This window comes from Dipteris shenzhenensis, chromosome 24, assembly GCF_047967505.1.
Source record: "Dipteris shenzhenensis isolate YYH24624 ecotype China chromosome 24, Dip_SZ_1.0, whole genome shotgun sequence".
Lineage (NCBI taxonomy): Eukaryota > Viridiplantae > Streptophyta > Polypodiopsida > Gleicheniales > Dipteridaceae > Dipteris > Dipteris shenzhenensis.
In genome coordinates, this window is record NC_141619.1 from 9,474,408 (window position 1) to 9,486,674 (window position 12,267).

Sequence of the window (12,267 nt, forward strand, 5' to 3'; positions counted from 1 at the left end):
ACAACAATCTACAATAGAGGTTGCGTATATCTCTACTAACATGTGCAGCCATTTAGTTAAGATGGCTCTTAGAGGATTGCAAATGCTTACTATCCCTAAAGTATCATCGGAGTTCCATAGTTTGCATTCAGTCTTAAGCGAGCATTTAAACTTTCAGCATTGTTGTCATCATCTCCTCCTCTCTCTCTCTCTCTCTCTCACACACACACACACACATTTTTTTTGGGGTGAAACCACTATATTTACATTAAGAAAATATTTTTACAATGTGAAGTCTTTGGAAAAGACTATTGTGAAAAATCAAAAGCAATGGAAAAACACCTCTAGACAAGAGACATCCAAATCATCCTACTGACAAGCATCATATTGTCTCAATGACACTCTGATTCCTTAGCATATGCTCCTCGTCACTTGGAACCGAATGATAGCAAGCACATGAGTTGATCCAGGCTTCATGCTTTATCACTGTGCTCTTGGCACGTCCAAATATGAGATGGGATACAATCTGGGGGCTCTAGCATTAGCATTATTCAGCCAAATCATACAATAACAACAATTCACGAAGTGAAGGAGAAATAATATTGAAAAGCACCAAAACAGACATGATCGTAAGACAATGATGAGTCAGAGACGTGCCGAAGGGAGGTGCCGTCACAAGATGGAAGAGTTTGCTCGACTAAATCGAGGCGGCAATTCGGTTGCTGCAACAACCCCCCCCCCCCCCCCAAATAAAAACGCATTCAACCACAAATATCGACCATGGAAAGGGAAGGGGACCATCTATCTCCCTTACCCTCTTTACAGCCATCTTTCTACTTTCACAAGACCGCAGTCCACACAACCTGTGTCATATTCGACTTGATGCAAATCTAGCTTTGATATCACATGACTTTGGCATTGATAGGACGTACACTACTCACACATTCTGCGATTTGTGAAATATGCAAAACGGTGGACATAAGCTTTGTTAAAAAAGAATTGCAATACGTTGCTTCCGGATGTGTGCTAGCTCCCAGCATCAAATGGTCATACAATTTGTACTCTCCATGTGATCTGCATGGGGGGGGGGGGAAAAAGCCTACAAAAAGCACAACACCCATTGCCGACCCTATCATCATAGGGATGGATGGATCAGAAATTTTAACCTCATTTAAAAAATCACCTGTGAAGCCTCCTTAAGCTGTCTATGTTATCTTTGCTGAGCTGAATTTTACCGTGGGAAACTGTTTCGGATCCCCCCATGTGTCAATAGAAAGCTTGCTGGCAGCTTCATTATCCACAAACCAACTCATAATACCATTGGATGGCCTTACTAGCTGTGCAGGTAGTGCCCCAGGAAGAGCAGGTCTTTCTAGGACCCGCTGCAAAATTTCCGCCTTATTAGACCCAACGACCACAAATGCAATCTGCTCACAAAAACACGCTTTCATCAGCAGAACATTCTTGCACACATGGTTCCTTGACTGAACTCTTAGGCATAGCAACTCTATAATTTTTTCCCTATTGACGCACTCTTAATCTATGAGACCACACAGTATAAAAGAACATAAAAGGCTCTTGCAAGGGTACCATGAGTCTCCAGGTGAAACCCATATCCAGTAAAGACTGAATGAGTGTTTCGTTTCATTCCTCTCTCTCTCTCTCTCTCTCGCGCGCGCATGCACACACAATGTGATCTCCAGGTGAAAACAGGAAGATGCAAGGACATAATCCATGAAATGAGGAGCTGCAAGTTATGCTGAGGCATTTGTCAAAGGTGAAGCGCCCCTCTTGCAGCAATATTAGAATCAAGTTTTAGAAGTATCACCTGCATCCTCCTATCCTCTGCAGCATTTTTAACCATTGGAAACTTGGAAAGCACAGAAAGCCTTTGGAAAGGAAATCATAGAGCTGCAGCAAGTAAACGATTTACTGATATGGTATCTAACTGTCCTAAAGATCCTGCTGGGTCTCCCCTGGGACATTTATACAAAATAGAATAATTAGTTTATTCCCTCTCAAGCTGTGTGGTTAACTCACATTGGCTATTTCATTAATTCCAGTGAGTCTAATAGGTCTTCAAAAAACATTTAAAAATCATTTATAGCTCCACTAAGATCTACAGTGAATGGCAAGACCCATAGAGGCTGCTTCCCATGAAAGTAATGGGCCTAACATCTTCATTGCAGTAGTGTTGAGTCTCCTAAAACAGCTATAATGATCAGACAAGCAGTCATCAACAAGAACATCATGGTGAAATAGAGGTAACTCTCTACCTCATCTTGAGTCAAGTGGAGGTAGCTTTCCACCCCAATACACTACAAGAGATTTGCTCCATTTACAAGAGCATCAGAAATTGGTGTGTCCCGCCTAATGGGCAGCATGCAAGCTACCACGTGGGTGGCATGCAGGCTTCCAGACTGCAACAGAGGCAGGAGCAGCCTGGAGCAAAGAAGCCCTTGCAAGGACAGCCAAACTGGGCCGTCAGGAACAAGTCAAAGGGCTGCAGACAGACCTGCAGACGTGCACAGGTTCCAGGAGCCAGGCAGGAAACCTGCAGAAGATAGCCAAGGCTAAGGCGTCAAGTTTTGTAGGAGTTGTCTGCAGATCTGGGTCGGGCCAGTCTGTAGACTGGTTGGGCAATTTCCAGGGGCTTCCAAGCCCTATATAAAGGGCCCCAGAGGGGGCATTACTTATTCTCTTCTTCAAGGTTTCAGGTGATGAATATTTCTCTCTTGGGAATCTGCTCATTAGAAGGTTATTGTCCTCATATTGGGCTACCTACACAGAAGCAAGGAGGTCCAGAACACCTACAGAAGGCCCTCATATCAGGCTGCCTACACAGCAGCAAGGAGGACAGGAATCAAGGGAGACTTGTGCCTCACAATCGGCTGCAGACGGAAGCAGCAAGGAGATCAAGAATCACGGAGCAAACAGCACCTCACCATTGTCTGTCCATCGGAGCAGCGAGGAAGTGTGTTTGCAGGGCATCACTATGCAACCCACTAAATATCTAGGAGACCACGCAGGCTGACTGTGTTTTGAAGGTGCCCGGCGGAGGTAGGAGAACAGTCTTGTCGTCATCACAGGGGTCCATATCTACACAGCACCTTGCTGCTAGATGGTGGCACATTGTGCACACCTTTTGTACAATGTTCTTTGTCACAATGTAAATTTACTGTTTCTACTCTCTCTCTCTCTCTCTCTCTCTCTCTCTCTCTCTCTCTCTCTGTGCACATGTACACATAAAGGAAAGAAGTGTGATTTGAATTAGCAATGTGTGGTTTCTGGGAATACGCTTTCATTATCTTCAGCAGTGAGGAGAGCGTTGGCGGCAGCAAGAAACGTCCACCTCTGTTTTCTTACATCGTATCAGAGCCCTGAGGAAGACTCACAAATGCTAGAAGCTCGAGGGTGAGAAGCTTTGAAAGGAGATATCGGTTCAAGCCTCTAGAAATTGACTTCTACATTTGAAGGACGGCTACCCTTGCGAGAAGGAGGCTGATCCAGATCCAGATAGATGTACCCCTCCTAAGCCCTTCATTGCCTCATCATGGCTGCTAGACTGCCCATTCCAAGCTTTATGGAATTGGGTAAGCTCAACGGAAGCAACTGACCTCTCTGAAAGATGAAGATCTGGAGCCACCTAGTGGTTCGCTGATCATAATGAGATGAGAACACAAAATATCAAAAATGAGCTCGGGTATTGGTGACACCAGCGGATCTAGTTGCAGTCGGGGATTGAGATGTAGAGGCGTCGGCCAAATTTATTGGCATGACTGCAGACTCAGTCCTCCGTCACATTCAACTGGCACACATGGCATTTTCAGCAGACCACCCTGAATGATATGTACAAGATCAACAACGCAGCCAGAATCCTTGACCTGGAAACGGAACCCTACAACATGAGGAAGGAGGCAGCGAACACAGTGGGGGATCACATCACCAAGATGAAGGTGGTGAGGGATCAGATAACAAACAAGGTACTGACCTCTAAGAAGATCCCGCTAGCTGAATTTGCATCTGTTCCGCTCTGGGACTTCCCTCCATTTCCACGTCGCATTTTGAGACTACCATCTCAGCCATCCGACGATCCTTAATTCGTGGACAATCTTTTCACTAATGAGGCTGAAGGCAACCAAAACACAAGCCTTCTCTCCTCGCTTTTTCTCTTTGCTCTGGGTTTAAGGGAGACTTTGACTAAGCCCGGGCTGCCATTGGCGTTACTTTCCTCTTCACTCCAATGGTGGTACTTGATTTAGGAGTTTCAACTCGTTTCGCCTGCTTGGCTTGACCACTCGGCTAAGAACCACTCCCTTTACTAATCCACTTCTTCTTAAACCCAGTTTTCTTCTGGTACCCATACTGGGTTCCGACCTGTGCAAACCCACTTGGCCTGCTGCCCTTGGCATCTTCATAGTTCAGGGCTATGGCTATTGCATCATCCAACGTGTTCGCATACATAGCCTGAACTTCCATTTTAATCCGATCATTCAATCCAAATATGAAATCTTTCACTTGGATTGATTGAGATAGGGGTTCATTAACCTTCATTACGCTCTCTCGAAACTTATCAGTGTATTCTGCCACTGACAAATTTCTCTAACGAAGGTTTCTATACTGATCCCAAGCTCGGGATGCTTCGTCATGAAGTAAGAAGTGTTTCCTAAATTCCCTTTTAAACCCCTCCCAGGTAGTGGATGCAATACCATCTTTCTGTTGTTTAATCCACCACCGATCTGCTGCCTCACTAAACATGTGGGTGGCCTCGCGGATTTTCTTGATATCATTTCTGATTTCACAAATGGCGAACGCCTCGTCCCATTTGTGTAACCAGGTCTCAATGACATCAGAACTATGGTCATTCATCCGACCAGAATACTTTTTCGGCCTATAATTGGCAATATTAGGTACTTTAGCCCTCCTAGGCTCGACTGTATGGACACTAGACTCCGGTTCCATCGGAGCCTTTCCTTTCTCATCTCGAGAAGGTCTGGCAGACATACTATGTATCATTCTTCTAAGTTCAGACTGCCCTGCATTTGCCTGTAACTGTTGCGCTAATAACTGCTGCAAGACATCCTCAAGTGATGCAATCCTGCGAGATAAGGTGTGAACTACTGGGCGCAATACCTGCTGGGTCGGCCGGACTCCTAACTCTACAAGGTCCATCCTAGAAGCTCCTTCTTCTGCTTCCATTCATGTCAATGGGTGTTTTGTTTTATTTTGTGTTTTTTTTTTTTTAAACACCGCTAGAACACTGTATTTATAAACTGACAAAATTCAGTGTACTGGCACTCTGACACAATTCCCTATTCTAGGGAATACCGACTAGGCATTTGACACAGGCATAACCCAAATACCGCTTTTCCCAATTCTAGGGAAATTCCTGCAAATCAACTCTGACTGAAGCACACAAGCATAGTCTCAAAGACTGTCCACAAATTTTTTTTGGAGAAGCCAAAAAAAATTCCCAAGTCTGCTACAACTACTAACACATCTATGGCATCTTCTCCTTCATTCAACTTGGGAACCCACGAAAACCTAATCTGTTTCTAACAAAACAGAAATGACAAAAACAAAGGGAAAAATGGGTAAAGTGCTCCCTGGTCTATGAATTCGATGTTAAGGAACCCCAATCAGATCGTGATTTCTCTGCCTCCTTATCAAACTGGTGGTTGAATGCCAAACCATTAACCATCCGTTGAATCTCTGTTTAAGCAACGATCGATGACCAACAATAAACCATAATCCGCTACTCCATCGTCTCTTGAATCGTGATCTTGCGCCGTCAACCTACTGGTACCTAGGAACACAGAAGACCATACGGGCTTCTGCTACGCCCTAATCATCCGAAGGTCTTACACCTCCACGAACTATCTACAAGCCCTTTGAACTCGTAACCTTCGAATCTCTTTATTCATGCTGCGGTGACCACCACGCTATCACAACTGGCCGAACATATATATAGCGCTCCTGCTCTTCCACTACGTAGCTCCTCGTCAATCTATTGGATGCTATTCGTCGAAATCTGCCCGCTGTATTACGAGTCGCTATATCCTAGAACTAGGGAGCAGGTCAAGCCTGCGAGCCTTCGCTGCAGCTTTGCTACGTCACTCCTGCACCACCGTCGACCAACGCAATCTGCTGACGAATTGCTATGAAGGCAGATCGCTCGACCCTTCAATTCCATTCGCTTCTCAACCCACGAACTCGTAGTCAACCTCTACGCTACTTTGATGGCGATCTGTTCTCTCAGTTGCATGCCAAGCTATTTCGATGTATCTGAGACGGACTGCTCGTCACGTCGCTCCAAGTTTCATCACAGCCTACTACGCTGGTACCGTCTCCAACGCTCTGCATCACGTCACGCTGGCCACAGTGAAGCCTCACACTATCACTTCACAAGCTCGCCTCCCCGAGCTCTGATTACCAAATATTACAGACTCTCAACTAACTACTGATAATCACGGGAGCTAGCACCATAACTTTCCACCCAGTCAACCTTGTTGGAGCGTGAGAGTACACACAGAGAAAATCAAAATCTGAAAACATACATGAAGGTCCCTTCTCATTCTCTCACTAACTCCAACAAGCCCCATCTCCCTAGATGGATCTAGATGCCACATGCCATCATTATAGGGCCTTTCCTAATGCATCTTTTTTTTTAACCCCTACTTGGGATACTTTGAAATCCTTTGCCCCTAGGCACATTTCTTGCATTAGGCCCTTAGCCTTAAATCCACCTAGTCTAGAGCTATCAGCCCTCACCTAGGACCTTGACATTAATTCCCTCCCGATCATTTACATGAAGCGCAAACACATATATTACAAACGTAGATCCTTAAGGGAAATGTCAACTGATTCTTCCGAGGTCATGCCACCTCAGCTAGAGCGTAACAGCTGTCACCAGTTGGTAAGCAGAAGCATTCAGCACGAATTGCTAGGCTTTTGCTTGGCATGCTCACCAAGAGCTATAAAGGGTTTGTAACGACCATTGTTGCAGGACAATGGTTGACACCGGTTACTTTCGAGGAGCTAGAGCCTTCACTTTTTACAAGAAGCAGCTTGGAGAGAAAGTACGACGAGTTCAACAACAAGGCCTTTGTTGCACAAGACGAGCAAGGGCACGAGGAAGGGCAAGCCTAGCAACGGCAAGCTTGACAATAAAAATGACAACCCTGATAAGGAGGAGTCGCCTTCAAGCGTTCATATCTAGGCAACACCTTCCTGCTAAATGGTGGCACATTGTGTACACCTTTTGTACAAGGTTTTTCGTCATCTTTGGAACAATACATATTTACTGTTTCTACCCTCTTGAGCATAGTTCAACAACTGTTTGCAACTCTCTCTCTCTCTCTCTCTCTTTAGTTATCTTTAGTCTCATAGACCTTCACGGTCTCCCGAAGACTTTAATAAACTTTCTTTCTTTCTTTCTTTCTGCACATTGACACATTAAGGCAAGAAGTGTGATTTGAATTAGCACTGTGTGATTTCTGGGCATACGCTTTCATTATCCTCTGCTGCAGGGAGCATTGGCTGTAGCAAGCAACCTCCACCTCTGTTTTCTAGCATAAGGAGCCTTGTAAATCCATACCTACACATGCTACAGATCTATCATGACTAACAATACTTAAAAACTACAAAACGATGATCTTCTTACTTTGATGATATAACCAGAGAAAAAAAAGGACAAAAAGGATGAAGTTACCTAAACAAAGGCAAAACAGTAATACTTGATAATGCAACACTCACATGAGAGGCTGAGTTGATACACGGTAGCGTGAATGATATTCTTTCTGGTGGGGGCTTTGGAGAGTTCGAAACAGCTACAACCCACTGCTTTTCCTCTGCCAAAGCTAAACTATTTGGAAATAAGGAGGCAACATGGCCATCTGGCCCTATTCCTAGCAGTATCTGCACAAATTTCGCTTGAGAATGGAGCAACAAAACTGAAAAAGCATTTATGGTTCTCTGTTAAAGACTAAACTGAATAACAAGAACTTGCAAACCTTAAAAGATCATTCCAAGAGGAAACAAAATCAACAATTACTATCCATTTTTATAGACTTACCAAATCAAAACAAGGGAATTTGTTTGTACTATCTAAGCTCAGTATTTGTTTTCTGGCCAACTTCCTGCCAACATTCAATCTAAATACAATTTAGCAGACATACTATATTCCCTTCTGGGATTTATCACTCTAAAAGAGACCTTTGCAAAAACTATTGAACTACTGCATCTCACGCATACCTTATCAAGTAAGCATATCTTCCAGCAACCACACTTGCATTACGAGAATATTGGACAGCATGGATTTGAGCTGTGGGTAGATTGAGCTTTGAAAGGAATGTCTCCTGTACGGCATAACACTTTGCTCCAAGCATTAATTGAGAAACTACCAAATCACACAAGAAACGGCTTCACAAAAGAGGGAATTAAATAGCATACATCAGGGAAAAAACATTAGTAGATAAGAAACTAGAAATTTCAGTAGGCATATGATTCCAAACATCAAGCAACTACTCTACCACAAGAGGCATATCTTAAGCGCAATATAATGCTGCCAGTAAAAGGATTTATGCAAAGTCTACAACAGCATAATGAAAACGAAAAATATGATTTCAGGGCCTTGTTAGCGGAATGTATCGGTTTGTTTTAAAATAACTTAACCAACATTGCCAACAAGCCCTTCAAGGAGGTTAGTCATTATTTTTCAACTGGCCACACACCTTATTACTTGGAGGTCTATCACCTATCACTTGCCTTTTTTTCTGCAGGATAAACCAAATAACTGGTCTCCTTCATCTTATAAATAATGCACTTTTGTAACATTACTTGAGATGCCCAGTTAATAAAAGCTCAAATAGAAATAGGAAAAACAGCTCCACCAATTTCCTTTACTTTATTTCTCGTTAAACACCTTTTTTTTAATAAATAAATTGGAGTACATGTAACATACCCCATTCTTTACTAACAAAAGGGATATTGCTTGATGGGATTAGGACAAAAATTATTTGGAAATGTCATTCAGGAAATGGAAAGAGAGAACAAGATGGGACTCCACATAGCTAATCTTTATGTAATTGAATGGAAGATCAAAGGAAGTTTTGATTAAAGCAAAATATGATTTTAATTTGGTTAAATTAAAGGGACTTCATTGAAACAGTTAGGCCTGATGTGTTGATTTGACCTTTGATGTACTGCAAGGTAATCAAGGCAGGCCAAGATCGAACTAAGGATGAGCGTGCATGGGTTAGTGCAAAAGGATTGGAAAAGAACCTCCATATGGACAGGAAGAAGACCATGCATTGGACCACCAGTCAGTCCGTTTTAGTGAAGCATAGGAGAAAAAGAAGGCAAAGGGAGAAAGAGAGCAGATTATTCATTCACGAATGCTGTGAATGAGACCAAAGAAGCAGACAAAGAAGAGAAAACAAGGGATATTGCTATTTCCCTGCATCCTTTGCTTGGCTGGTGTGATCCTTTTGGACCTCCTCGCTGTTATACTTTGCAGGACTGCGGCCCATGTTTTATCAGGGAGTCTGCGGATTCGCGGCGATTCATTTGTTTTTTATGATTGGGGCTGCCGTCCTTGTTTCCAGGAGCTGAGATAAGCTTGCAGTGAATTGTTCAGACAGCCAGCCTAAGGGTTAGCAACTTTCCAAAGAGTTGGAATCTTGGATCTGCTTTGAGGAGGCTACTCTCACCTGAGGGTGAGAAGACTCAAACCAGGTGAGAGTGAGAAGACTCAAACCATCATAACTCTCTGGACATGGGTCGCTAGGAGGTAGAATCCTGCCTTGGGACTTACAAGAACTGGGCAAGGCTTTCAGACAAGCTGTGATGAGCAGCCCAGTACTGAACAACGCACTGAGTGGTTCCCACATCACTAGAGTTTCATTTATTTAGTTGGTTTGTTCTATTAATATCACAATTGCATGCAATGTTTACGTAATGGAAGAACTCGTCTGAACACTCTCAGATAACTGCGAAAGCATATTGTCTGACCTAATGATTCTCTTAGGGATGAGAAAAGAGTATCATCGTTTGGGTATTAATAAGGCGTTGCATGCGGATGAAATTGCGGTACTGAATTGCATGAGGTTACTATGAATATGTTTTGAGTTTTTCGTGCAGACTAACAAACGAATTATGTAGAAAAACGAAGTTATTCTAAGTACTATGCCAAAAAGTGTATTATATGCATATCACTACTATGAATGATAGATTGATGCTATAGTATCTTATGGCAATCAAATGAATATGTTGGACATATTCTAATACGTGTTGTCCACTTTCACAAGGATCTCGAAGACGTGTAAACTCAAATCGATTCCCACTCAAAAGAGAATGTAATGAGATAAGTTAATGGAAGGGCAGTGATCTATCCATATGGAGTCCTAGACTATCAAACCATATGCGTGTACGCCCTCAGTTGAGAATCAAGATAAGGCCATCCATGGTGACCTGCATCTACTTGAGGTCGAGGAATCATAATCCCTGACTCAATAGAGATATGTAATCACCTGGAATGATGCGTAAATCTGTAGTGGAGATGCCTCAAACTCAACCAAAACTATCTGTGTGGACCAATGGCTTACTATGGATCATACGTGATGACAAGAGAACCTGAAGCCTCTTCACTCGGGCACGATCTGCCTAAATAACTAAGGCCCCAACTGTCACAAGGACATAAAAAGTGATGTAAAGTATCTTCATAACTCAACCTACTCTTAACCCAAGGTTAACCATCGTTAAGTGTTGTTGGCCGTGAGAGACTAGCTACAGGAAGTGCACACTTCTTAGAAGTTCCTAGGGGCAAAGTCTAGGTGCACCACTAGGTCCTAGGGACAAGGCAAAGGCTTTAAAAGAGGCGTTTAAAAGTTGGGCCCAAGGACAACCAGCATTGTCCTTGGTGTGGGGGTTAAGACTTTAATGAAGGGACAAATGGCAAGAAGGAGGTGCCATTTGTCATGCATGTGTATGCATGCCCTTCCCCCACCTTCCATCTCTCTCCCCTCATTCTCCTAGAGGTGCTAGACATTTCCAGTTGTTCTTGTGCAGTTTTTGAGCTGCTTCAAGCCTGTTTTCAGCTATTTTAAGCTTGTTTCAGCTGTTCCAAGGCTAGTATGCACTTCTAGGAAGTGCTAAAAGTCAATTTTTAAGTTTTTGAAAATTTTCATACAGACTATACGGACGTGTGCGGCTGCCCCCAACAGGTGCCCGAGGTCGTCTTTTTCTATTCTCGACCTTTCTGCAAATGTTTCTAGCTGCGTGGTGGCTTCTGGAGCTGTTATGGACCAGTGCAAGCTATAGGAGGAACTTTCCCTGCTGCTTTTGCCATGCTCTCTTAGGAGGACTCAAGCACAAAACCTGAGACAATCATTTCGAGGCAGATTTGTGGACCATCTTTCTTCTACACACCTTTCTTGTTCACCCTCCGCTCTCTACTTTCATTTCTCTCTTATCCTGATTGCTGGAAGTCACCTGCACCCTGCGAGGAGCCTGGACAGAGGATAGGTGCGAGGAAGGAGCTCGTCCCTCTGCCACAGATAGCGGGAATTGATTCTAAGTTCTGGCTTCTTCCTTGATTTGCACCTTTTTGCAGTGCATGTGTGTTGTTTGCAGTCCTTTCAGGACTCCTACAGGTTCTAGCAAGCACCCAGAGGCAAGAGTGTTCCTCTGGTAGGCCCAAGGATAGTGTGGATGCATGTGATAGCCTTGAGGCTGCTTGAGCTCAGTTTGCCATTGGTTTGGATGCCTGAATGCCTCTCAGTTGGGTCAGAAAGTGGATGCCTGAGTATGCCTTGCCAGTGGGAATTCTAGTGGTGCACTTGAATTAGATGCCCTGAAGACAAGTAGAGGATTTGAAGAGAGGAACAGTGCAAGGGTGAAACCCACTTGTAAAGCATTTTCATTCAGAAGCATTAAATAAATACCGTAAGGCGCGCCAAGGCCTTTGGGCCAGAGGGTGCACTGTGTACTGTATTATGTAATATTTTAGACAAAGTTTTATTGAGTGCTTAGACAAACATTTCAAGTGATCTAAGACGTGACGAACATTTTGCAGCTGCCATAGCAAACGTTTTCAACATGGTTTAGATTTCTATGAAAAAGTCCAAAAAAAGGATGAGACATACTAATATATGCCTAAATTTGACGTCACTGGGTTGTTTCTTTGTCAATAACCAATGGCTCGAAATCCTAGATGTCAAATGAAGAAAGTTGTTTTCATTTTTTCACATAAAGTAGATATATATGATGTATTTTTTTAGATAAAATCTA

At 43.3% G+C, this 12,267-nt stretch overlaps 1 protein-coding gene across 5 annotated transcripts in view; it reads right to left on the bottom strand.

Annotated features, from left to right (window-relative positions):
* Positions 1-393: 393 nt before the first annotated feature.
* LOC147886189 (putative 6-phosphogluconolactonase 1) overlaps positions 394-12,267 on the bottom strand; it is a 33,213-nt gene continuing 21,339 nt past the window's right edge. Inside the window, exons 4-8 of one of the 5 annotated variants that reach the window (XR_015543360.1) lie at positions 8,233-8,351; positions 8,054-8,117; positions 7,735-7,896; positions 921-1,406; positions 394-701 (exon numbers count right to left, since the gene is read on the bottom strand). Coding sequence is in view for 4 of the 5 variants with exons in the window: in XM_087395988.1 (XP_087252114.1) it covers positions 1,185-1,406; positions 7,735-7,896; positions 8,054-8,117; positions 8,233-8,351 (567 nt within the window). In the remaining variant the exon portion in view is untranslated. Of the gene's footprint in view, positions 702-726; positions 1,407-7,454; positions 7,577-7,734; positions 7,897-8,053; positions 8,118-8,232; positions 8,352-12,267 lie in introns of those variants that run through there. The other 4 variants (XM_087395988.1, XM_087395989.1, XM_087395987.1 and 1 more) reach the window with 4 other exon arrangements.